The sequence below is a fragment of the Schistocerca gregaria genome, chromosome 2, assembly GCF_023897955.1.
Source record: "Schistocerca gregaria isolate iqSchGreg1 chromosome 2, iqSchGreg1.2, whole genome shotgun sequence".
In the NCBI taxonomy this organism is placed as follows: Eukaryota; Metazoa; Arthropoda; class Insecta; order Orthoptera; family Acrididae; genus Schistocerca; species Schistocerca gregaria.
In genome coordinates, this window is record NC_064921.1 from 67,402,720 (window position 1) to 67,427,800 (window position 25,081).

General features: G+C 36.8%; 1 protein-coding gene across 1 annotated transcript in view; it reads right to left on the reverse strand.

Annotated features, from left to right (window-relative positions):
* LOC126336333 (uncharacterized) overlaps nucleotides 1-25,081 on the reverse strand; it is a 257,872-nt gene that overhangs the window by 35,578 nt on the left and 197,213 nt on the right. The window contains exon 8 of the mRNA XM_049999896.1: nucleotides 2,868-2,989. Coding sequence (XP_049855853.1) covers nucleotides 2,868-2,989 — 122 coding nt within the window. The remainder of the gene's footprint in view (nucleotides 1-2,867; nucleotides 2,990-25,081) is intronic.

Genomic DNA, 25,081 nt, shown 5'->3' on the forward strand with positions numbered 1-25,081 from the left:
TGGATATGCAGTCCAGACACACAAATATGCTGTGCATCAATATGTAAGCAACAAGAGAACTCCGGTGCATCTTTGCAGCTCTAAAACTTGAAAAAGGGCAAGGTATCTCAGTGTACATATTTAGTGGTTGTAATGCAGTGAAGGTTGAGCAGACAATTTTCCACATTTGTTTGGTATTTTTCTGCTTTTGATAAGTTTTGTGCTGGTTTGTAGGATGTGTGTGCTGGTAGGCAGCTAAATTATTTCTATGGTGATGTTCTTTTCAGCTTCTCTATTACAAAATAACACTTCTTACATTATAGTTTTGGCTAATACAGGTAACAGTTATTGGTGATCCCCACCCCCCCTTTGTTTTCCAAATAAGCCATGCTAACACACAAGCACTATTGTCGCTGTATCTGAAAATGTTTGCAGTGAAAGTGTGCTCGGAAAGTGTCTGGGGCAACAAATGAGGGTACAAGAAGGCTCTGTGCTGGAAGTGTGACTCTTTTCCCTGTTGACTTTCTTGAGCTGTTCAACAATGTAGGTAATAGAAGAGCCATCTATTTATTTTAGTTGTAAGCTGTTTTGCATGAATTGATGTGAGGATGGACACAGATTGACAATGATGAGGAGGATGTTTAGTTCAGTAAATCCAAGATTAGGATACTTAGAGAACAATTCAGGAAAGACAGCTTAGTGAAAATTTTTGTGCAAATCTATTTGTCTTTGTTACTAAAAGTCCAGAGAGGGTCAAATCTGAATTATCATACTTGAATTACTGACAATCAGAATTACAAAAACTTTTAAAAAAATAGTTATGTGAAGCTATAATTTAGTGAAATAATATACAGTGTACATAACAGTAACATAAAAGCTATGTTAATGTAATATTAAATGTGAAAAACTGCACTGCATATTTAAATTAAAGGCAACTATTGTAAAGATATTACATTAATGTATAACAGAAATAAACAAATTAAATTTACAATACATTTTCAAAGATTACATTAAACAATCTCAATATATAAACTATTGCTTTCATACACTGCTGTATATATTCAAAACAAAAGTCTATAATGCACTTGAAATTTACATGCTATATTTTCTATAGAATAGTTGTTCAATGCTGTAATCTGGATAAAATGGTTCAAATGGCTCTGAGCACTATGGGACTCAACTGCTGTGGTCATCAGTCCCCTAGAACTTAGAACTACTTAAACCTAACTAACCTAAGGACATCACACACATCCATGCCCGAGGAAGGATTCGAACCTGCGACCAGTGAGTAATCTGGATATACAAAGGTAGGATCTACAGCAGCTAATGAGGCACTGTGATCTGATGTTGATTCCACAGCAACGTTTTCACCCCCAATATCTGATGATAATGTGTAAAGAATGAACTTATTTTTGGTTGAAACTCTTTTGTTCTTTTATCCTCTTTTGTAACGTGGGTTTTAGTGCAAGCTAATTTTTTGGTAATTTGAATTAATGTCTCTAAAGTTGACTAATGTGTACAAATTTCCCGACAAATTTGACTGTTTAGTCAGTGGTCTGTTATTTTTAAATTCACTGATATGACTGATTTCCTCTTCTTCAGAGGAAACTACTTGTTCCTGGTCCATTACTTTACACTCACTCAGGAATTGGTTGTCAAAATCTTTTTCGTCAACATCCTACATGCTAGTAGCTCCAAATGCATAGTCATTAACTTACTACGTGGTAACAGTTCCAAATGAATCCTGGAAATCTGAATTTTCTGTCCTCCGAGACCAACACTGTTTATTTGTTGCACAAAAGATTATTCTCATCCCTTTTTAAAGTGACACTTTTAACTTTTCTCCAGCTGCTCACCTAGTTGAAAATGGCACTCTTGAGATTACAAGATTCCAGTTTCATCAGAATCTAGTTACTTATGTTGTTTTCATCATTATCCTCAGACATGAAGAACACCACATGTTCATCAAGTTGCTTTTGTTTATAAAGGCACTTACATGTAAGGGTCGCTGCTTGATCCACAATGTTTGGAGGGAATATGCCCTCATCACTAGGTAGGCCAGATGGATAAACAGGAGTGATGTCTGAAATCAGTAATGGTTCCACATCTTCCAATTTCAAGTAACATTTCAATTAGGAATTTTTGATTAGGCACGAAATTGTTGTTGACTCAGTTACAGAATAACTGTAGTAATCCATGCATTTTTGTTAGCTTTCTAGATGACTAGTTGTATAATATTTATGATTACCCTAGGTTTTACAGATTTCACAGTTATGTGTAATTTTATATGATGAGAACCATCATGATAGCACACAAACAACCATGCTAATACTTACTCAGAACAGCAAAATAAGATTCAGGCTACGGAAATTAATATGACTGAATTATTTGCACAGAATTTACCTCCCCATAACATTTATGCTGTTTATGTAGAATTTGTAAATTGGATGGGATCACTCAAAATTGAAACATAAACAGACAAGCTGTGGATTATGATCAACATGACACCACCTATAATAACATAAGCTAATCACACATCTCCTCTGATATGGAGTTTGCCACTGAGGACTGAGTCCTGCTGGATGATTAACATCCATAAATAAAATCAACAGCATATTAAATAATGTATGAGTGTCTCCCATATGACTTGTTTATAGTGTTTATAATTATTTGCTTTATATGGAGTAACCCTCATCAAATGCTGTGTTCACAGAGCTCTCTGTGCTTATGTAAAGAGAAAGCTAATACTTTCACATCTATTAGGCAAGGGCAAAGTATTTATGTGTAATGAATTACTATATCTTCTTCAGTTGGAATGAAAATGGGGAAAAACCAGGGACCAATAAAATTAAAAATATTTTGTGTGTACTTTCAATTTTATTTCTTACCTTTATTGAATGAGCTGAAAATTTTCTTTCTTTTCAGAACCAAAGGAGGAACATATCGAAGTTGGTAATCCACATCTGTTAATTGTTGTTCAAATGCCTGTTCTTCTTCAGATATCAGATGTCTGAAAATTTTACAAATATAGGTCACTGAAGTCAGCAGTTGCATGAAAAATGTGGTTTTCAACCACAAAGCAATTTTTTCCAATCACTCCTTAATCCTAATTTTTTTTATTTATGTATATACAGGAAAATTTAAAAAAATTAATATATTTCACAAGCAGTGACTGCCAAAATTAATAACATTGAAAAGTTTTCCTCAGCATTACAACTCATGTTGTTAAAAGTATGCTTGAGATTCTTCTTCTATGGGGTCATATAAGTTAAACAAATGTGTCATGAACAAGACAGTTATAGTAATCAAGATCACTACATAGCACAAGAAGGCTCTAAGACAGTAAAGTTTCCTATTTTTACATCATAAAATATTTTAGTAATGTAGCACATTTTACTTTGACTCACTGTTCCATGTACCTACATTCTTGACAAATTTAGGAATACTTGGGAGTTTTGCATCAATGGATTACAGTACAGTTGCATTTGAGAAAACAACAAACAATGAGGTACACAAATGACCAACACTGGTGTATGTATTACACAAGAGGCCAGTATGGTATTTCAGTATGATGATAGTGAAACCCTGATTCATATTCCCAAAAAGAATGTTTTGAAGAATGATTAGAATATTTAGCAACAGAACAAATGTCATTACTTGATAGGGAGAGTTGCCTACCTAATAATGCAGTCACTGTGACAAATAACATATACATTTATGACATCATACATGACATTGACAAGTAAAAAGCAACAAATCATGTCATTCATTTTCACTTTCTATGGACGATGAAGGTACCACAAATGAGGACTGTCTGGAATAGAAAGACATGAAAACAACAGCCAGTAACTCTTATGAAAAAGTCAGATTGATACTCACCATATCGAGGACACTTGCAGCTGCAGATAGGTACAACAAGAAAACTGTTATACATATGAACTTTCGGTGAGAAGGTCTTCTAAAATAGAAAACACTAACACATTCACACAAGCACACAACTCACATATTCCCTTCTCTGACCAGTGAGGAACTTTAGAAGAAGACCTTTTGGCAGAAAGCTCAATTATATAGCAGTCATTTTGTTGTGCTTGTCTGCAGCTCAGTGTCTCCTCTATATGGTTAGTAGCATCTATCCTTTTCATAATATTATCATTATTCCGTCCTGGATCTCCCATTGTTTGACAGCCTGCAACTCAATACATTATCTGTAAATAAGAGAGAGGTTAAAGCGCGACTGCAAAAGGTTGGTGTCCAATCAGAGTTGAACCTTTCAGTTTCCAGGCATGCAGTTTACTGCAAGACCACCAAGCCTGACTATTAAATTGGTATGCACTCACTATACAGGCAGTTAGAAGGAATCTGTAGTTACCAGAGAATAAAATAAACTGACTCAAGCTTAGTGAAATGAATTTGCAAATGAAATGAATCAATAAAAATTGACAGTTCTGGAACACACATACAAGCTCACAGTTAATGACATTAAAGAGTGGAGACCACAGCTGATTGGGAATTAGACATAAGCTTCCTCCAGTATGTGCCTGACATTAGATTATAATTTAATAACTGGTGTGTTATGCAACACACTGCTTGGATTATGAGGAAACACCATGAAAACATAATTTTTATTAATTTACAAAGGCAGATTGTTCAGATAACTGTCTCATTCTACATTATAGTGAGAAATTCCAATTATGACCCAAAGAACATGCAAATAATTAACTGAACAGGAAGATCCCTAGCACAGTTCCCTGTGGGAGATCCATGATATACAGGGTGTCCCACTCAAACCTCCCTGATTTCAAAGACCCAGGAAAAAACCCACAGTAGATACTACAATGAAAAATGCATCACATTGTAGAGCATCTCAAAGAATTTATTTATTTACCATCAGTACACCTCTACATGTGAACCATTTGTAGCATGAAGAATATCGAATCTATATTCAATTTCTTGTGAAGTTCTTTGTATCACTTCCTCTGTTATTGTTGCAATCGCATTAGTGATACGATGTCGCAACGTAGAAATATCATCCACTTTGGTCACAGACACTCATGAATACCCACATGAAGAACTCAAGTGACGTAATGTCAGGCGAATGTGGTGGCCAGGCAATGGGTCCTCCATGTCCAATCCAATGACTGGGAAATTTCCTATCCAGGAACTTGTGAACAGCCGCTGACCAGTTTGGTGGAGCTCCATCTTGTTGAAAAATGATGTTGGGTTGCAAGTCTTGTATCAGAGGGTACACAAATTGCTCCAACATATCCAGATACACTGACCCAGTCACTGTTTGTTCTGCAAAGAAGAATAGTCCAACAATCCTGTCGTGCATTAGCCTGTACCAGACATTTAAATTAGGGCTATCACAAAGATGTTCAATGACAACGTGTGGATCTGTGAACTCCAAATCTGAACATTATGGCTATTGACCCTTCCTTATAGATGAAAGGTTGCCTCATCTGAGAATAAATATCTTTCCACGAAGCTGGCATTCATATCAATATGCTGCAGCATAATCACAGCAAACTGTTGGGTGCATGGTTTGTCATTTGGTGTGAGATGTTGCAGAATTTGCACTTTGTAAGCACACATATGAAGACACTGGTGAACTACATAATGCAGTGTTGATCAAGGTACATCAAGTGACCTAGACACTTGACGAATTGACTTACGTGGTCTTCTGAGAAACGTTTGTCTGGTGTCCTCCACTGTCTCTTCTGAGACTCCGTAACATGCACCACCAGAATGTTTCAGAAAACTTCCTGTTGCCAGAAACTTCCTATACCATTCGTTAATTGTTTCCACATCAGGTGGATCACATTGTACACACTTCGATAATTTCTTTGCACAGTATTTAGCGATTTTGTTTCAGCAAACCACACTACTGCTTGCGCACACTGCTGTGGAGTCGCCATTTTCACTTCATGTGATCATGCTGCACTCTGGCGATGATACTTGGTACTTCTGACGTGGGATGTAAATTCATTGAGATGCTCTACAATGTAGTGCACTTTTCATTGTTGTATCTACTGTGGTTTTTCTCTCCTGGGTCGTTGAAATCAGAAAGGTTTGAGTGGGACACCCTGTATTATACTCCACTCAAAGGTCATGAGTCCCAACATACTTGCACTTCCTGATGTGTATCCTGTGATCTACCCAATCAACAGGCTTTGACAAATCACAAAAGATACCAGCTACAAGCTGTAAAGGGACACCTTCCTCTAACATTAACTTTATTCAACAGAAGCAATCGATGACAAAAATATTTTCGAATCCTGTATAGGTTAACATTATTTCAGCTGTTTAATAAAAGAATTTCACATGATTTTGTATAAAATGTCTTATATTTCAGGATAAAATGTATAAAAAGAAATTAATTAGTTACAATCAATATGTACTAACTCTGTGTACTGTTAAAATTACTGTTCTTTTAGAAACATTTGAAATTACAAAATATCTGGCATAGGTAAAATTCCTATTATTAACTGCACACGCTGACGATATTTATGACCTTTACTTCTGGATTCATTTATAAAATAATGATATAAATTGCTGAAGATTCATTTGTCAACAAAATTTGTTAACTCTTTGGAATATTGTTAGTACCTCAGAGTGGATTAATAGGAGGCACGCCTCTGATGTGATCAGACGTATTTTTATGTTTGGCAATAACAATATAATTTTTAAAAATGAATTGGAAATCATAAAGACAGTGATATAGAAGAACGTGACATAATAAAAAATTGTGTTATTTTTAATTTATATACGAATGGATTTCTGATTATGCAAAGATAGAAAGCTGCCCAACAATGTTGTATCAACAGTGACGAGATACTACCAACAATGACAGACCATATCAATTGAAAGAAGACTTTACAGTTATGACAAGGGAAATAAAAAAAAGGAAAGATAAGTACAGTTATTTGAGAAATTAATTTGTTTGTGGACTTGTGTGATTGTTAACAAAATGAGTAGAGACAAGAAGTGTAGTGAAGTGGAAGTGAAAACTATAGGACCCTGTCAGGACATGTTTGAACAAAGTGAAAGCATAGTCATCCCAAAAAAAAAAAAAAAAAAAAAAAAAAAAAAACTGATATTATGCAATTAATTTTGGCAAAACTAGAGGAAATTACAGCAGATAACAACAGCAAATTTAGTGCAGTTAGTGAGCAGTTAACTCAAATAAGGACGGACAAAGATAGCAAATTTATTTCACTACAAATCAGGTTTTGGAGCTAAAAATTGGGTTGCCAGATGGGTTAAAAAGTGTAAATGAAACAGCTGATGTCTGAGAAAATAAATTTATTGTTTTGGAAAACGAGTTAATCGTGAATCTGCCTGACAGACAAAGAATGTTAATGATGTCAGAGTTGAACAGAAGCCCGTAGCGAAAAAAATGGAACAGAACTTTAGTAGTTTACATAAAGAAATTAAATGTTGAAAGCAATGTGCAAACTAATGTAAATGTTTTAGATCAAAAAATTTCATCAGTTCAGGAAAATTTTATTCACAAAAATCTGTATTCAAACAATGGTGTTTCATGGTCCAACACTCCAATCAAAGGTTTTTCACCAGACAATTTACATCTGGTGGATTTTCTGCACCACTGTAGAGATAGTTTTGTATCACGCATGAGTGACAATAAAAAAATCAAATTTGTTGCAAGATGTCTTCATGGCCAAGCTCTGTCTTGGGTAAATCTAAATTTCAGTCAGTAATAAACATAACAAAGTTTCAAAAAAAAGTTTTCTATATACGTTTTGGTCAGAAGCTGAACAGGGAGAATTAAAAGTGAATTCCTGAATGATCCTAATTATAGGAATAGGGACAGAACTCTGAAAGAGTTTTGTAAGAATCAACTTAAGATATTAAAACACCCTGGCAAACTATTTAACAAAATGATGTTGATTGACTCACTCAAAAGGAGATTACCAGATAGGTTGCACTGAGATTTGTCACATGGACCTGACAATTGCCTTGAGCAGTTTTTATGATATGTTGACAGGCTGGATAGGACAGTAGAAAGAAGTATGTACCGTAACAATCAGAATGATAGCTATCACAATGGTAATAATTACGGAAACAGATATAATGGTAACTTCTATCAGGGACAAAATGGTAAGAGGGACAGAAATTTTTAACCTGAGCAGAATAGGAATAATGGGGATAACCATGAGCAATTTAATTCAAAAACAATCATAGAGGTAACTACTTGGAAAATGCCAGTCCACCTTAATGAAAGTCTACAGTTTGGGGAGAGGAAACATAGGACCCCCAATTTATAATTGCAATTAGACAATAATAACAATGTTAATAATGTGGCACAGGTATCTGAAGTTGAACAGAACGAATATCAGATTTGTCATTTATATTTTGATCAAAAGTTTTGGGATACTATTTTTAATTATAGTAATGTAGGTACTAATCACAAACCAGAATGTGAGACACTGGACTCGCATTCGGGAGGACGACAGTTCAATCCCGCGTCCAGCCATCATGATTTAGGTTTTCCTTGATTTCCCTCAATCACTCCAGGCAAACGCCAGGATGGTTCCTCTGAAAGGGCACGGCCGACTTCCTTCCCTATCCTTTCCTAATCCGATGAGACCAATGACCTCGCTGTCTGGTCTCCTTCCCCAGACAACCCAACCACGAATGTAAGAATAATGAGAAATTTGATGTAGTATGTGCTAATGATTTCTTCTCTTGGTCAGAAAACAGTCTTATTGATGTATGTAAATCAGGTGATGACTGTATTGTATCTGAATTAGGTGGAATTTTTGATACAGATGTGAATGAGAGCTGTGAAATGTCTGAGGTTGGTAAGTCTGAGACTGGTGGCTTATCGCAAATGAATGGAAGTGTTGATGGAGATGAGACTTGTGTTGTTAATGATTTTGTTGATGAAGCAATTTTGGAAGAATATGATGATGATAATAATGATGATGAGTATCAGGTATCTGTGTAGTTTAAAATTAATGTAGTTTCAAAGTTATTTTTGAATACAGGTAAGGTAAGGAATGTACATGTGAGAGTCATGGTATAACTGTCCAGTCAAACCAGTTTTTCATTAATGTCATGCACAGTAATGATCCAAGCAGTAAAGGTGAGCCTAGAGAATGAAGGTGAAAACTTTTGAAGTTTGTTTGGGAACAAATTGATGATAACAAAGATAAATGTGCATTCCGGAATAAGTTAGCTGTGGTTAATTAAAAGGAAGTGTAAATTTTACAGTGATATATTTCATGTTCCTTCTGTAATAAGTGATGTTAGTTACGCTATGGAATCCATTCATTGTGTTCAGTCTTTACCTGATAACTGAATAAACAAAGTAATGTTACGATACCAGTAAAGTTGATATAACCCTGTAAAAACAGTGTGGATGTAGCATTTGATGGAACTGAAAGTGTTTTATTTGTCACAAATTTAGTGTGTAAGATGATGTGATTTCTAAAGTTCTGTACTATCTATTTACTGAGTTTAAATCTATTTGCAGATTCATAAGACTACATAATTGTGTTTTGTTTGTCATGAATTTAGTGTGTAAGATTATGTGATTTCTACAGTTTTGCCTTATCTACTGACTGAGTTAAAATCTATTATGCACTATATAATTATGTTTTATAATAGATTTGTGCTTTAGAATTTGATACATACATGCCATGAGACTAAATGAGTAGATCCTTTTTCAATTCTGAAATGGGTCAATGTTCATAATTTGTACTGGAATAAATAGGAACAGTACCCTAGCATATCTCTGTGCATCACCTTATAAGTCCATTTTCCCCATTGTATTTAACTCTGTTTATTAACGTTTCATATGCGAACACTTTTTAATTTCATCTGACGTAAATCCTACAAAATTGCTTTTGGAATATAAACAGGGAGAGCACATGCCATGAGATGTGAAGAAGTTATTGAACAGCATATTTTGTATACAGAACAATGTTTCAGGATTTGATGTGAATGTTAGATGGGAAGTTACCTATCTGTTGGAGTGTGTGATGAGAACTCTAGGGAGGAAAGTGAAAGATGTGGGCAGATCCATCCCCTGCACTGCTGTTTGACTGTACCAAGCTGGTCCTGTGGACTTACATGAGATCATAGTTGCTGCCTAATGTACTCAAGCATCTTTCAACTACATCAGAGTTGTGACTGAGATTTGTAAATTGTTAGCCACGACTGCTCAAGACAGTGTTACTCTGCATAAATGCATGTTTTTTCATGTAGGGGAATTGACTTCCTAATACATTACATAACTTTAAATCAGTATTTTTTTTATCAATTGTAATGAATCTTCTAGATCTTTATGTATGTAGGTTAATCTGTATAGGCAACTGGCAAATATGTAAAATACATTTACTAGTATAGACAATAGAACAATATGTATACATGTCTGCTTTCATACACGAATTTTGGTCCTCAAGCTACTTGATTACATGATCATTCAGCAAGCTATGGCTCTGTTTACCTATATTTATTCTGAGTACTGTAATATTGTAATTGATTGGAACTTGAGTTGTGGGCAGACTCTGGGTTGAGTACCGCTGGTCATCGTGACTGTGAGTATGTACTCAAGGAGAGTGTACAACTATTGATTGAAGCTAAATGCTTCTTACACTTACTCTTTGGATATGATTGGACATATTGATATGATTATGAAACTTATTCATTTTCTTGTGTTGAAACATTTTTTGCTGGTCTGTACACAGTGTGGTGTGGATTGGAATCTTGGGTCGAACCCCACATCGTAAAATTAGGCCCCAATATTTTTTCATTATGTTGTTCTTTAATGGTTTGGCATATCTCACTTGTCATACACTTAGGCTCTGAATTGTTTCTTTTAAACTTACAATTTCTAATTCTAGTAATTTACCGTGTCTCTGTATTTACTTCTATAGTTTAGTATTGCAATGTTGTAGTTTTGACTTTATATCAACTGCCTTGTGACAGAATCTACCACAGATCTGGAAATCTGAATACCCTGTCCTGATTAATGTATAGAATATGACTTATATAGTAGCTATTTTTCTTATGTTTTCTGTAATATGTTATGTACGAGATACTTCTATACATCTATACTGTAAAGGTGGCAGGGGTAAAACATAGGAAGCAAAAGGCTATTTACAATTTGTACAGAAACCAGATGGCAGTTATAAGAGTCGAGGGGCATGAAAGGGAAGCAGTGGTTGGGAAGGGAGTGAGACAGGGTTGTAGCCTCTCCCCAATGTTATTCAATCTGTATATTGAGCAAGCAGTAAAGGAAACAAAAGAAAAATTTGGAGTAGGTATTAAAATCCATGGATAAGAACTAAAAACTTTGAGGTTCGTGATGACATTGTGATTCTGTCAGAGACAGCAAAGGACTTGGAAGAGAAGTTGAACGGAATGGACAGTGTCTTGAAAGGAGGATATAAGATGAACATCAACAAAAGCAAAACAAGGATAATGGAATGTAGCCGAATTAAGTCGGCTCATGCTGAGGGAATTAGATTAGGAAATGAGACACTTAAAGTAATAAAGGAGTTTTCCTATTTGGGGAACAAAATAACTAACGATGGTTGACGTAGAGAGGATATAAAATGTAGACTGGCAATGGTAAGGAAAACGTTTCTGAAGAAGAGAAATTTGTTAACATCGAGTATAGATTTAAGTGTCAGGAAGTCGTTTCTGAAAGTATTTGTATGGAGTGTAGCCATGTACGGAAGTGAAACATGAATGATAAATAGTTTGGACAAGAAGAAAATAGAAGCTTTCGAAATGTGGTGTTACTGAAGAATGCTGAAGATTAGATGGGTAGATCACATAACTAATAAGGAGGTATTGAATAGAATTGGGGAGAAGAGAAGTTTGTGGCACAACTTGAGAAGAAGACGGGACCGGGTGGTAGTACATGTTCTGAGGCATCAAGGGATCACAAATTTAGCATTGGAGGGCAGCGTGGAGGGTAAAAACCATAGAGGGAGATCAAGAGATGAATACACTAAGCAGGTTCAAAAGGATGTAGGTTGCAGTAAGTACTGGGAGCTGAAGAAGCTTGCACAGGATACAGTAGCATGGAGAGCTGCATCAAACCAGTCTCAGGACTGAAGACCACAACAACAACAACATATTGTAACTTTTGGCATCATTTTTACACCATTTGGCAAAGCTTATAGTCCATCACAAAATACTGTAAACACATTGTTTCCAAATTTTGTCAGGGGGATATTGTAAAGCGATAGCCTCCTCTAACATTACCTTTATTCAACAGAAGCAATCAATACCAAAAATATTTTTGAATCTTGTATAGGTTAATAATATTATCTCAGCTGTTTAACTAAAAGAATTTCATATCATTTTGTATATGATGTAGTATATTTCAGGCTAAAATGCATAAAAAGAAATTACTTTGTTACAATCAATATGTACTAACTCTGTATGAACAGTTAAAATTGCTGTTCTTTTAGAATTATTTGAAATTACAAAATATCTGGCATACATAAAATTCCTATTATTAATTGCACAATCTGACAATATTTATTACCTTTACTTCTGGATTCAATAATAAAATAATGACATAAATTTGTGAAAATTAATTTGTCAGCAAAATCAGTAAACTCTTTGGAATACTGTTAGTAGTGCATAGTGTATTAGTAGTGGACAAGCCTCTGATGTGATTGGACATGTTTTTATGCTTGGCAATAACAATGTCACTTTTGAAAATAAAGTGGAAATTGTTAAGACACTGTGAAATTGAAGAATGTGACATAATAAAAATTACAAAAATAGAAATTACGGAGCAGGCTTATTACTTAAACATTATCGCGTTATTTGAAACCTGCAAAGACAAAAATTTCAGCCTCAAGAATCAACCCCTAGACATAGCAAACTGGTGCCAACTGTAAAAAAAAAAAAAAAAAAAAAAAAAAAAAAAAAAAAAAAAAAAAAAAAAAAAGTTTGTCTGTAAATCCTACTCCTCTCGAAGCTTATTAGAATAAATTAATTAAGAAATAAGTTACTATCAACAGGTGATGTGAGGGAGGGGAAGATTACAAAACTTTTTCCTGTCTAGAGATTCTAACACATCACTGTTGAAATCTGGTTTGTAAAAATCTCTTTCTGTAAATAGTTAATGATGTTTGGGCTGCTGAGGGTGTCAGTATCCTTATATACAAGGTAAACCAGAACTCCATGAAGAAATTTTCAAAGGTTGTTTGGGGATACCTCTTTATGATTTTTGTATAAGAGACATTTGGTCTCTAGCAGCTCTTTACTAAGTTATTGGATTTCATTTTGTTTCTTGCACCAATTAGCTTTGTATCTGCATTGCACCAAAAATAGTGCACAACACTGCAAATATTGATATCACATGCTGTGTGTCTTGTTTCCATTTGCTCATGGTTCCTGCTGTACAGAAGTACGGTAACCATTTTACTCTTTGCCTTCAAGCTAGCATCCAGTAATGCTTGGTTCTGCCTTAGGTTTGTTTTTCTGGCAGTGTTAGTCATACATTGACAGTGATATACAGGTTTATGGATAGGTTTTTCTGATGAAGAGTTGACTGATATGCACCTCATGCGTGGGTTCTCTGAATGAAATGAAAGAGCTGCACACCAAAATACTTGTAAGGTATCCCTGAACAGCCTGTGAAAGTTTGTCAGTGGAGTTATGGTTCATCCTGTACATAACTTTATCAAGAACTTTAGAAAATGTTATTAAAAGCAAGTCACTAAAGATCGATATCTCTCGTGGGCTCTGAGTGATTTGCCTTTCTTTTTTAAGATTTTCCAATATAGGACTCTTGCCTCCCCAACATAGAATCATGAAAGAAGGTTGTATACATGGAAGAATCCTGGAAATACTAGAAGGTATCAGATAGATGTGGACTCTGACCACAATCTGTTAGTTATGAACTGTACATTAAAACTGAAGAAATTGCAAAAAGGTGGGAATTTAAGAAGATGGGACCTGGATAAGCTGAAAGAACCAGAGGTTGTACAGAGTTTCAGGGAGAGCATAAGGGAACAATTAACAGGAATGGTGGAAAGAAATGCAGTAGAAGAAGAATGGGTAGCTTTGAGAGATGAAATAGTGAAGGCAGCAGAGGACCAAATAAGTAAAAAGACGAGGGCTAGTCGAAATCCTTGGGTAACAGAAGAAATATGGAATTTATTTGATGAAAGGAGAAAATATAAAAATGCAGTAAGTAAAGCAGGCAAAATGGCATACAAGCGCCTCAAAAATGGCTAAGCAGGAATGGCTGGAGGACAAATGTAAGGATATAGAGGCTTATCTCACTAGGGGTAAGATAGATACTGCCTACAGGAAAATTAAAGAGACCTTTGGAGAAAGGAGAACCACTTGCAAGAATATCAAGAGCTCAGATGGCAACCCAGTTCTAAGCAAAGAAGGGAAAGCAGAAAGGTGAAAGGAGTATATAGAGGGTCTGTACAAGGGCAATGTACTTGAAGACAATATTATGGAAATGGAAGGGGATGTAGATGAAGATGAAATGGGGGATATGATACTGCGTGAAGAGTATGACAGAGCACTGAAAGACCTGAGTTGAAACAAGGCCCCCGGAGTAGACAACATTCCATTAGAACTACTGACAGCCTTGGGAGAGCCAATCCTGACAAAACTCTATCGTCTGGTGAGCAAGATGTATGAGACAGGCAAAATACCCTCAGACTTCCAGAAGAATATAATAATTCCAATCCCAAAGAAAGCAGGTGTTGAAAGATGTGAAAATTACTGAACTATCAGTGAGGCAATACTGACCCTATGACTTATCTTAGAAGAAAGATTACGGAAAGGCAAACCTACATTTCTAGCATTTGTAGACTTAGAGAAAGCTTTTGAAAATGTTGACTGGAATACTCTCTTTCAAATTCTGAAGGTGGCAGGGGTAAAATACAGGGAGCGAAAGGCTATTTACAATTTGTACAGAAACCAGATGGCAGTTATTAGAGTTGACGGGCATGAAAGAGAAGCAGTGGTTGGGAAATGAGTGAGACAGGGTTGTAGCCTCTCCCCAATGTTATTCAATCTGTATATTGAGCAAGCACTGAAGGAAACAAAAGAAAAATTTGGAGTAGGTATTAAAATCCATGGAGAAAAAATAAAAACTTTGAGGTTCGTTGATGACATTGTAATTCTGTCAGAGACAGCAAAGGACTTGGAAGAGCAGTTGAACGGAATGGATAGTGTCTTGAAAGGAGGATATAAGATGAACATCAACAAAAGCAAAATGAGGATAATGGAATGTAGTCGAATTAAGTCTGGTGATGCTGAGGGAATTAGATTAGGAAATGAGACACTTAAAGTAGTAAAGGAGTTTTCCTATTTGGGGAACAAAATAACTGACGATGGTCAAAGTAGAGAGGATATAAAATGTAGACTGGCAATGGCAAGGAAAGCATTTCTGAAGAAGAAAAATTTGTTAGCATCAAGTATAGATTTAAATGTCAGGAAGTCGTTTCTGAAAGTATTTGTATGGAGTGTAGCCATGTATGGAAGTGAAACGTGGACGATGAAGAGAATAGAAGCTTTAGAAATGTGGTGCTACAGAAGAATGCTGAAGATTAGATGGGTAGATCATATAACGAATGAGGAGGTATTGAATAGTATTAGGGAGAAGAGAAGTTTGTGGCACGACTTGACTAGAAGAAGGGATCGGTTGGTAGGACATACTCTGAGACATCAAGGGATCACCAATTTAGTATTGGAGGGCAGTGTGGAGGGTAAAAATCGAAGAGGGAGACCAAGGGATGAGTACACTAAGCACATTCAGAAGGATGAAGGCTGTAGTAGGTACTGGGAGATGAAGAAGCTTGCACAGGATAGAGTAGTATGGAGAGCTGCATCAAACCAGTCTCAGGACTGAAGGCCACAACAACAACAGTCAACATTCAAACAAAACAAAAAAAAATTTCTCATTCTTAAAGATGTAGACACTTTCATTAATAACAAAACATTAAAAAATACAGCGGTTACACCACTTGCCAAAGAACTAAAAGTTCCAGACAGGAATATACTTTCTTGAGTTGACATTATGAATCTATGTCTCTGTCTCAACAGGTCTTACAAAGCAAATGATAAATTTTAACCTACTGGTATACAAAAGACTCCATCAACACACCTTACAGATCTGACACAATTCACACTCTCACACAATTGTTTTAAGTTTGAGGTTTTGTCAATGTAATAAAACCTGTCTTGGTTGCAATATGAATTATATAAAAAAAATTTTAGATGCTGAATTTTGAATAGTGATTTGCCTTATAATGTGCGTGAATTAATTATCTGATTAGGGTACAGAAGGCACACCAAAAATTAGTAACATAATGTACTTATACATAATGTTACAGCTAATGATACATAAAATAAGGGAAAGGCAACCACTCACCCATTAGTGGACTGATGTGTGTAGCATAGAAACATGTAACAGAAAAGAGCATTCTCATTAGTTTTGAGTTCATTTGATATATCCTCCAAACTCTTCAAACCCAAACCCACAGGTCTTACTGATCACCCCATTGTGGTTGGGAACAATGCTCCCACAAAATAAACGTTTACCTTTGTTGATAAACACCTCCAAACTATTGTCCATAACCTGCCATCCTACATTCAAGATATTGTTCACTTCCCCCATGACCTTCCCACAGTTCTTGTCCTGTTATGGCCAGACACCTTGCTGGTCACTGTAAATGTGACAACTTTATACAGCAACAGCCCCCCATGCCTATGCCATTGTGGTCATGTAACACTACCTTTCCCAATGTCCTCCTGACACCAAACCCATCACCTGTTTCCTAATCCTCTGCCCAATCACAGCCTGTCCCACAATTATTTTGCTTTCAAAGGGCAAATCTATAAACAAATCTGTTTTACTGCCATGGGTATTTTCATGCCACCATCCTATGGCAACTTTTTTATGGGCCATCTGAAGGAATCCTTCCTATCCAGTTAGCACCTAAATCCTTGTCTAGTTCAGACTCACTGATGACATTTTCATGATGTAGACTCGTGACAAGGACAACCTTTTCTCTTGCCTCCATGACCTACTCTCAAATCTGCTTCACCTGCTTCTTCTCCATTAAATGAGCCACTTCTGAAAATTTGATCTCCATCTATCATATGGCTTCATAAGTACATCAGTTCATATCAAGCACACCAAGCACCAGAAGTACCTCCACTTTGACAGCTGCCACCTGTTCCATGCCAAAAATGTCTCTTCCTTACAGCCTCACCACCTGGGGATGCTGCAACTGCACTGGAAAGCAGAAGTTGTTGAAATGTACCAACAACTTTACCAGAATCTTTATTGGTGGTTAATATCATATCCAGCTCATGCATAAACAGACCGTCAACTCCATCTCCTCCTGACACCAGTAAACTTGTTAACAAGCATCTCCAACCACACTCCTCTGATTATCTGGTATCACCCTGGCCTTAAAAAGCTCAATCACATCCTTCATCAGCGAATCAACTACCTCTTGCCATGCCCTGAGATGAGGGGTATTCTATCCATATCACACAAACTAGTGTTCTGATACCCAACAAACCTTGTCCATCCCTACTCTAAAGCTGCACATCATGGGTCATTCCCTTAATTTTGGCCCAGGCACAAGACCTGTTCTATTCACCCACACACCACCTCCAACTGCACTGCAATCACTGTTGTTTCCTACCAGTAAAAGGTATGACCATGTTATCTGCTGCAATTACTGTACAGCATTCTACCTGGGCATGACAAGTAACCGACTGTCTACTTACATGATTGACCACTGCCATACCTTAGCAAACCACAAACTTGGGCATTCAGTTGCCGATCATGCTGCACGCCACGATACAAATGACTTCAACAGCTGCTTCACTAAGTGTACTATTTGGATACTCCCTTACAGCACAAGGTCTCTGAACTACACAGATGTAAACTGTCCCCTCCTTCCCCCTGTTTCCAGCATGTCCTGCACTTTAATTGTTCCCCTTCCCTTACTGTCCACTAACCTTTATCCCATTGCTTCACCTTACTTTTTCCCCTTTCTCTTCTGTTCACACTACTCCTTCCCCACCCAGAACTTCCCCAAAAACAACAAAAACAAAAAATGCTACACTTTATTACTAATCAGAAATAATGGTGGCACTGGATGATATTTGCAGTGCAAATGCAAAATACTTACTTTTCTCAATACGAACTCAAGAGTTCAATTTCTTATCTAGATTTTCCTGTAGAAATTTTACAAAATTTTTTTCTCGTTTGTTTTTTTATGGCTTATTTTACTTTCTTCAAATTTTGACTGTAGGGTGGTGCATTGTACTGTATACATTTCTGAAATATTCAGTCATTTATTATTATTCATGTATATTGCTGCTCTTGTCAACAAAGTTATTGTGATGACCTGCATAGATTTTCACCCTTGATCTGGGTGCTTAGTTGTTAGGTGCAATAGCACCCACAGAGGCTGCCACTCTTACTTGTGTGCACAGCCTTTTCACAAGGCCCTCTACCAGCCTGCCGACAGTTTGCAGAGTCAGGCTCAGCCAGCCTCACACAAGGCTTTATGTTGACATACGGTCTATGTTTATCGAACTAGTAGCATAGCCACTCCATGTCAAATGTTATATTGTACGAATTACTCCAGACATAATAAAGTGTTGTGTCTGTAATAGTCTGTGTGTTCTTATGGTCAGAACACATTGGCCACAAGAATTTTCATGTTTCACTGTGTTGTTGCTTTTCATGTCTTGTCTGCTTCAAACATTGGTGCAACAACAGATGGAACTGCTTATGGTCACACGACAAGCTGTGCTGGTGTTTGTCTCTCCCCCTTCAGCTCCAGTACTGTTCCTGCTGTTTGATGATGTGGCAGAAGACTGGTAAATGTATGAACATTGCCTGCAACATTTCCTCACCTTCTGCACTATGGATGCTGAGGTATGACATGCACTGTTTCTGTTGCAGATTTCTTCTGCATTGTATCATGTGTTGCATCAGTTGTCTCCACTGCAGGAACCCTCTTCATTGTTGTCTGACAATTTGTGTTGTCCTCCTATTATCACTGCCATAAGAACATCATGGCTGCTAGGGTAGAATTCTACCAATGCAAGAAGCAGCCCCATCAGTCTTGTCGTGACTGGTCAGTGACCCTCCATGGGCTTATCACAAGTACCATTTTGTTAAACCTAAGTCAGAAGAATCGTACGTGGACATCATGGTTTGTGATGTTATCACCAGCCCTGCTCCAGATAAGGAAGTCCAGCAATGTGCTCTCCATTTAGAAAACCCCTCCCTCAAAGAGGTTTATCTATTGCCCAGCAGCTGAAAGCATGGTGCAATATTGCAGCACTATCGGGTGGCTCAGCTGAGTCCATTTGCTCAGAGTGGTTGACAACATGGCAGTGCAAGCAGGCCAATCCAGCATCTTCTGCACAGCATGTAAAGAGTTTTCCAGTCACCACACCCTGTTGCCATCACGTGCATCTTCCTACTACCAGCATGATAGATAAGAATGCCCCCAGCATTGGACCATCTGTCGTAAGTGGGGTGGGCGGTGAGGGGGAGGGGAGGGGGAGGGGGAGAAGACCATACTGCAGTAGTCAGCCAGTCAGATGCACAAAATACCACTTTAGGAAACATGGGTATGGATATTTAAGAAGTGTTAACGTCAGGGCCATTTCCTGGTCACAATTCCAACAAGCTTTTTGTTGTAGTTTTTGCAGAAGGCCTAGAGAGTTCCACAACCTTTGAAGCCCACATAACCTTGAAGCAGTCAACTCATCCTAAATTTTTTGTACTAGGCAGATTCCTATAGCCCTAAGCTCCCAAGCTGAGGCAGAGCTGGAGTTGGTTGCCTCTCTTGGGGTTAAGGTTTCAATTTCCCTTATTGAATGGGCCACTCTCCTGGTTATCACGAGGAAACCTTCTGGTAAATTGTGACTTTGCGATGATTTTAAGATCACCCTGGGTTAACAGCCCATGATTGACACATACCCATTATCATGTCCAGATGAGCTGTTAACATACTTAGCAGGGGGTCAATTCCTCTCTAAAACTTATCACCAGTTACTCTTAGATGGAGAGTCCAAGTGTATCATATTTCTTAATACATCTTTCAAAACTGCCTCTGCAATTTGTCAATGCTATCTGGAACGAGTCACATCCACTACTCCGCACTGTTTCAGCTAGCTGGATGAGATTGTTATTACCAGACATACTACAAGTGACCACCTGCACTACCTCTGGGCCCTTTTACAAGAACTCTGGCTGCGAGTCTGCAGCAGTAATCCAAACAATAGTAGGAGCAGCAGCAGACATGGAAACAACTATCCATGGGGCAGCCCCAGAAAAGAATATCTCCCTCCCATCTGAAGGATTTTTTAACTGCATGTATGATGAGGACAAAGGCACCAAGATAAGCAACATTAAATGTCTAACCGTACTCCACCAAAATATTCAGTGTGGAAAAAACGAAGTACAACAGCTGGGAGTGGAGTCACAATTCTTAGACAGCTCAGTTATCTGCATCATAGAGCATTGGTGCAGAGAAAATGAAATCTTATATATTAATTTACCCTCGTATCACCAAGCATGTTCTTATTGCAGAAACATGATGAAAGGTGGAGGATCATGTATTTATGTTAAGAACAGTATTGAATTTAATGTCAGAAATGATATTATCTCGTTAATTGTAGAAAAAGACTTTGAAGTGTCAGCAATAGAGATTGCTGCTATAGATATTCCCAAGAAACTAACTATATTATGTGTATACCGTTCTCCCAATGGTAACTTAAAGATATTCTTTTCAAAACTTATGCAAAGCCTAGGACTAGCATTGCCACTGAAACATAATATCCTTTTGTGTGGGGACCTTCACATAAATACAGCTAAAACCAATGACAACAGTAACATGTATCTGAATATCCTAGGTCATTTTGGCCTGTCATCACTAGTAAACCATGGAACAAGAACAATCACACATTCATCATCTACCACTAACCATGTAGCTACAGATGTAGGCAGAAGAAACTGTGATGTACTTGTTAAAAATCTGTGACTGTCAGACCATCTATGACAGTTTATAAAAGTAAAAGATTGTGTAGAAAAAGAATCCAAACAGCTTGTATATAAAAGAGTTTTTCTTACAGTTAACACATGAAAATTGGGAAGGAGTTTACACAGAAACCGAAGTGAAGAAGAAATTTTCCAATTTTGTATCTGAGTTTAAACTAAAATTTGAAGAAACATTCCCCAAAGCATTACTTCCTACTGGAATACCTGCAAAAAATAAATGGATTACTAAAGGAATTATAAAATATGCTCAAACTTGTAAATACCTAAACTCCATTAAAAATGACAATAGTGATCCAGATTTTCTGCCCTACGACAAAAACTACAAAATGATCTCCAGGAAGGTACTCAACACAATAAAAAAAATCAGCCAATGACAGGTTGACAAATTTAGCCGATAATAAAAGTAAAGCTACATGGGCTGTAGTGAAACAAGAAACAGGAATTGTGAAGCAGAAGTGTACAAACACGCAAATCAAGAACAAGGAAAACTTACCAACTAACCTGAAAGAATTAGCAAATTATGTGAATACCTACTTTAGCACCATTACAACAAAATTACAGAAAAAAATTCCAAGAAGCTTTAATCAACCAATGCAGAACCATATAGCTAACTCAGTGGTACTGCTTCCAGTTGCTGAGGAGGAAGTACAGAATGTTGTAAGCCAATAACAGAACAAAAACTTGGCAGGTTTAGATGAAATCCCAATGTGTATGCTGAAAGAAATGAGTAAATGGTATCAAAGTTCCACTAACAGAAATCAGAAATCCATCCTTTAAAACTGGTTGCTCTCCTGACTATCTGAAACATGCAAAAATTTCACCAGTGCACAAGAAAGGTGATGTAGAAAACACTGAGAACTACAAACAATTGCCCTATTGTCATCCACTTCCAAAGTGATAGAGACAATAATGAATAACAAGATTATAAGCTATCAATGCAAATTCAGCCTCCTCTGCAATGACAAGTATGGTTTCAAGCCTGGCAGAGGCACAGAATCAGCAATAGCACAATTCACAAAAACAGTTTTAGAAGCACTAGATGAGAACAGCTACACAACTGGCCTTTTTCTAGACCTGTCTAAGCCATTTGATACAGCTGACCACCAGAAACTGTTGCATAAGTTGGAGGCACTAGGAGTAACGGGAGTGGTTAACAAATGGTTCCATTCATTTCTAGGATACAGAGTGCAGACACTCCTTGTGCACAGGCCACTTTTTCCCATATTCTAAGGTTTCTGCCAAGATGGAGTTACTCTCCACCCTCGTCTCTGAGGACTCCATGGATGTTGGCACTGTCTCCACATCACGGCCATACATACTTCATCCAGGGTATCAGTCATTCTCTGCTCCTGACAGAGAGGGGTATGGTGATCCTCATAGATTCCATGCCTGTGATCTTTTCATCAGACTATAGCCAATCTGTGGTGGCAAGTGCCATATTGTACCGGTCATTCTAGATGTAATAAAGTATTATGCCTGTAATTATGTGTGTGTTGCCATGGTCATAAAGGTTATTTATGACATCCATAGTGTTTTTTTATTAATGTAAACCAAACCAGTTATTCAAAATAATGACAAATTTTACAATAAAATTTTGTATCTGGATAGAAATTACTTTCTCAAACACTTTTAATAACGCAGTGTATGGAGAAACAGGATGATAATTTCAAATATTTACATCAACCCTTTCTTGAAGAGTGGTTTTATCTTTGTATATTTTAATACATCTGGAAAACATCTTGTTCTAAACAATGATTTATTAATGTAACTATTGGATGCAATTATTTCATTATGTTTATAGATATCCCATCTTAAACTGCAGAATATTTGTTTTAATGACAATAATGACCATTGTCAAAATATTTTTGAATTTTGTGAGAGACACAAACTTCTGACCAAACCCAAGGGGGTTTATTTATTTCCAGTAATATACTACCATACACTGACATTTGACTTTGTTACATCTATGAAAAATTCATTGTTGCACTATGATATTTGTGCAGGATTTACAATGGTATTATTTTCAACCTAAATTTTAGAAATTTGTTCTTATACACTTTAACTTCAATTTAGATTTAATGATGGACCATACTGTCTTTGATTTAGTTTTACATCTTAAATTATAGCTTGACTCTTTTTGCTGCATACACAGCAATCTTATAACATTTAACATATTCAATAAAAGTAGTATTTCAGTTAAATTTTAGTTGTTTTTATAGTGGCCTTTTCCTAGAAAAAGAGATTTTTGTGCCTTTAGTGACCCATTTTAATTTACTGGCCACTTTGCTATGGCACATCTTTGATGATAATGTTTTACCAAAATGACCCAGAAAATTGCTTGGGAACTTATAGAAATATGAACTATTTGAAATATTATTGTCATGGTGAAACACTGTCTTTTTTAAATGGTCATGATTCACAATCAAATTTTCTTGACTGAAGTTACATTTCATTAATTTTTTTAATGGTTTTTCTTTGCTTCTATCTGCTACTTCAATAAACAATGCTGAGTGATCAGAAATTCTGCATTTGTAAATATTTCTGCACACAGGAAATATTAAAATATATTCAGTACAGGATTCATATTCACCCTTTTCTCTCATGAATTCTGAGAAAGTTTTCCTAGTACACTGCAAATGTAAAATACAATAACATTTAGGTTTTCTACCTCTACACATCAGCATTCAACAGGGTAAGAGTATTGCCATATATATGAAACACCCACCAGCACCTATCGGAATTCAGCAGTAACAGAATCATGTTATTTCTAGACTGCAATTTATCATTCCATGATACTATTTCTCACATTTATTGGTATCCCTTGACTATCATGCAAATAAGAAAACTATAGGCCTAGATTCAGTAATAGTGTAGTCAGTGCCATGCAGGATGTCAACGGCTCTACACAACTAACACCTAAGACGTCAGACATATTATTCACATGGCTGTGCAGGATTGTACAGCCATGTCACAGCCCACTTCAGTGAGGAAATAGGCTTATTTGCAGCAAGGCCAGTATCCACAAAGAAAGTGAAATGATGTCTAGAGCTCCACAGACTGTCAACATGGTGATCACTGTAGTATTTCCTCTTGACACAGCAGCAGACAGAAACTTGCCAACAGAAGTGTACCCCACAATGGCACTGTACACAGGAGTGGCACTGTTTGTCTAAATAGATGTGGTGAAATTCCTGCATCCAGTGTTGTTGTTGAAAATATAATAGACAAAAAAAATCCACTCAACAAGAGAATACACACATAAGGGTGTTTAAATTTAAAAGCTTTTAGAATCAGTGGCTGCTTTTTCTGACAGAACAGATGAAGAAAAAGGAAGAAGGGTGAAGGAAAAGGACTGGTGAGATTAGCAGATGGGTACAGCTCAGAAAAAAATGTCCAAAAGCCTGGGTCAGGAAAGATTTACTGTATGGGATGAGAAGGAAAGAAGTCTTTCCTTCACAGCCCGGCAGGTAAGTCTCCCCCAACATAGAGCTGTATGTAACTTTTCCAGACTCTCCCTATTTCTTAAACCTCACCAGTTCTTTTCCTTTACCCCTCTTCATTCTCCTTCAACCCTTCTGCCAGAAGTAACCACTGGCTCTGAAAGCTTGCAAATTTAAATAACTTTATATGTGTATTCTCCTGCTGCCACTTGGTGACTGGATTTTTTTATCTATCCAATTACATTTTATTTTCCAAAATTGATTATCAATGTTATTGTTGAGTGAACCAATGTTGTGGCAGAACTCTCGACTTCTGCATGATGGGAGGCAGGAGCAATGATCACTGCACTGGCAGCCTGTGGAGTTCCAGACATGATCACACCTGTCTTGCTACAAAAAAACTAATTTCCTAATATAAATATGCCTGTCCTCTCAGGTGGTAGCCATTTGAGGTCACTGAGATCATTACAGAGTTGAGTATGATCATTCTGAACCCATTTCCATATTCATTGACAGCAATGAAATCCCGATCAACATGAGCAGCAATATTGTGAACCAATAAACTGCAGTCTCAGCATCCCACAATCCTGCCACTATCAAATTC